General features: G+C 50.9%; 1 protein-coding gene across 1 annotated transcript in view; it reads left to right on the plus strand.

The window, feature by feature from the left end:
• Positions 1-6: 6 nt before the first annotated feature.
• LOC116696194 (myomegalin-like) overlaps positions 7-2,576 on the plus strand; it is a 107,462-nt gene continuing 104,892 nt past the window's right edge. The window contains 1 exon segment of the mRNA XM_032527005.1: positions 7-2,139. Within this exon segment, the coding sequence (XP_032382896.1) occupies positions 886-2,139 (1,254 nt within the window). The 5' untranslated portion in view covers positions 7-885.

The raw sequence follows: 2,576 nt of genomic DNA on the forward strand, positions 1-2,576 counted from the left end.
GGGGGGGGGGGCGGCGGATGCTCCGAACAGTCTTTATGCATAACGTCATTATTTAGGCAGATAATCAGTTCCTGAAATGTGAGTTCCTGCAAAGAAATCAATTTAATTTAAAGCTTTAAGAGATTATTTTAAAAACTTGAGCTTGACACCGGAGGTTTTTTTAATCAGAAAAAGAACTCGACAGTTTTGGATAACTGTGTTGGGATTTATTTAAATGTCTTCATGCAGAGAATCAGTTTATTACAAAATTTCACTTTCTGCAAGAAAACAACAACAACAACAACAACAATTTGATTAATTTTGATTGAAGCTTCAATGAATGATAGACAAGTTTCAGATTGAAAGTTCAGTCTTTACTTTGGAAAAAGTAGCCAATCAAACACCAGAAGGTCTATTTAGATAGATTGGTAGATAGATAGATAGATAGATAGATAGATAGATAGATAGATAGATAGATAGATAGATAGATAGATAGATAAATAGATATTAATACCCCAAAAAATGGGAAAATACAGATAAAATGGGAAATTAAATTTAGTAGCTGTGCTGGAGCTTTTAATCAAATCGCACGATCTCCCTCAGCAGATGGAAATAAAAATAACTATTTAAACTTGAATAATAATAATAATAATAATAATAGGTGTAATACTTGACACTGGAACCGGAAGGACGGAGGCTGAAGAGGGACAAAAATACATCAAAGCATCTCTGCTCAAGAACTCTTCAGGCACACCTGGAAAAAACCTGCAAAAGTCCAGGCTTTTATCTTTGATTATTTTTTTACATGCAACAAAAGGAACTGACTTGCCTTTAAAGCTCTTATATAGTATAATATAATATATTATATTATATTTTCCGTGAGTTTCACGGCTACGCCCGGTTGTGATGCTGGACGTGGCGAAGATGAAGGAGGCGTGCAGGATCTGCGCCCGCGAGCTCTGCGGCAACCAGCGGCGCTGGATCTTCCACCCGGCGGCCAAGCTCAGCCTGCAGGTGCTGCTGTCCCACGCTCTGGGCCGCGAGCTGACCCGGGACGGCCGCGGCGAGTTCGCCTGCTCCAAGTGCGCCTTCATGCTGGACCGCATGTACCGCTTCGACACGGTCATCGCCCGCGTGGAGGCGCTGTCTCTGGAGCGCCTCCACAAGCTGCTGCTGGAGAAGGACCGGCTCAGGCAGTGCATCGGGGGCCTTTACCGGAAGAACAACGCCGAGGACTGTACCGGGGCCCCGCCCTCCGGGGCCGTCGTTGGGACCGATGTGGCGTCCGAAGACCCTCCTGTGGTGGATCTGTCGGCCCTGCAGGATGGACGCTACTCGGTTATGGTCCAGGATGATCTGACGTACTCTGAGTATGAATCCTGGGCCGATAGGGAGGACGCCATGCCGGACCCCCCCACGCACCACCACCTCCAGTGCCCGGCGGCGGACTCTGTCCCCGGCCAGAAGCCGAGGCGGTGCAGGGGTTGCGCGGGGCTCCGTGTCGCCGATTCGGACTACGAGGCTGTGTGTAAGGTTCCTCGCAGGATCGGGCGCCGGAGCACGTCTTGCGGCCCGTCCACCCGCTACTCAACAGCCACCTCGGGGGTCGAGGAACCAGCCACAGTCTCCGGAGACTCCGAGGCAACAGCGGTCCCCTTTGTGCCCGCTGTGTCCACGTGTGACCGGACGAGTCCCAGCCCGGCATCGTCCGTGGAATCTCTCCACACCGCCGTGGACGTGAGCTGCCTTCCTGTGAACCAGAAAGACCAGGAGGAACCAGGAGCAGAGAAAGATCCACAGGAGGCTCCAGCGGGAAGGGACACTACATGGGACAAAGACCCCAGTGAGGGGTCCGTCTCTGGGCTTGAGACGACGCTGAGCCTCCTGAGGGGCTGGGAGTACCGGCCGGTGAGGCCTCAGAGGGGCAGCAAGCTCCCGGTTCTGGTCAAAGCCAAGCTGGAGCAAGGCCTGTTGCTGTCCCTGTCCCTGTCCGGCCCCCCCATGAGGTCCCCCTGTGGAGGGGCGGTGGACTGTGAGCTGTACCACCACCAGCAGCTTGTCCCGGAGGTGGTGACCCCGTGTCCACAGGCGGAGCTGGCCGAGATGGAGGAGCAGTGGCTGGATGATTATGTTCAGTGTGGGCCGTTCCGCTTTCAGCAGGTAGACTAGGATGACCAGGATGACCTCTGCAGGTAGACTAGGATGACCTCAGCAGGTAGACTAGGATGACCAGGATGACCTCTGCAGGTAGACTAGGATGACCAGGATAACCTCTGCAGGTAGACTAGGATGACCAGAATGACCTCTGCAGGTAGACTAGGATGACCTCTGACCTTCGCAGGTAGACTAGGATGACCTCTGCAGATAGACTAGGATGACTTCTGACCTTTGCAGGGAGACTAGGAGCAGTATTCTGCTAAAATACAACAAACTACTTGTTAGATCTAAAACATTTTTTTCCCAACTTTCTTTTCTTGAACAAATTGAATCGAACCACTGAATTGAAAATGAAAACAAAAAAGTAACAGTTGGGCGGGCAGACAGCTCAATCGGTAGAGCCATGATGTGTGTGTGTATATGTATGTGTGTATATATAT

This window comes from Etheostoma spectabile, chromosome 9, assembly GCF_008692095.1.
Source record: "Etheostoma spectabile isolate EspeVRDwgs_2016 chromosome 9, UIUC_Espe_1.0, whole genome shotgun sequence".
NCBI lineage: Eukaryota > Metazoa > Chordata > Actinopteri > Perciformes > Percidae > Etheostoma > Etheostoma spectabile.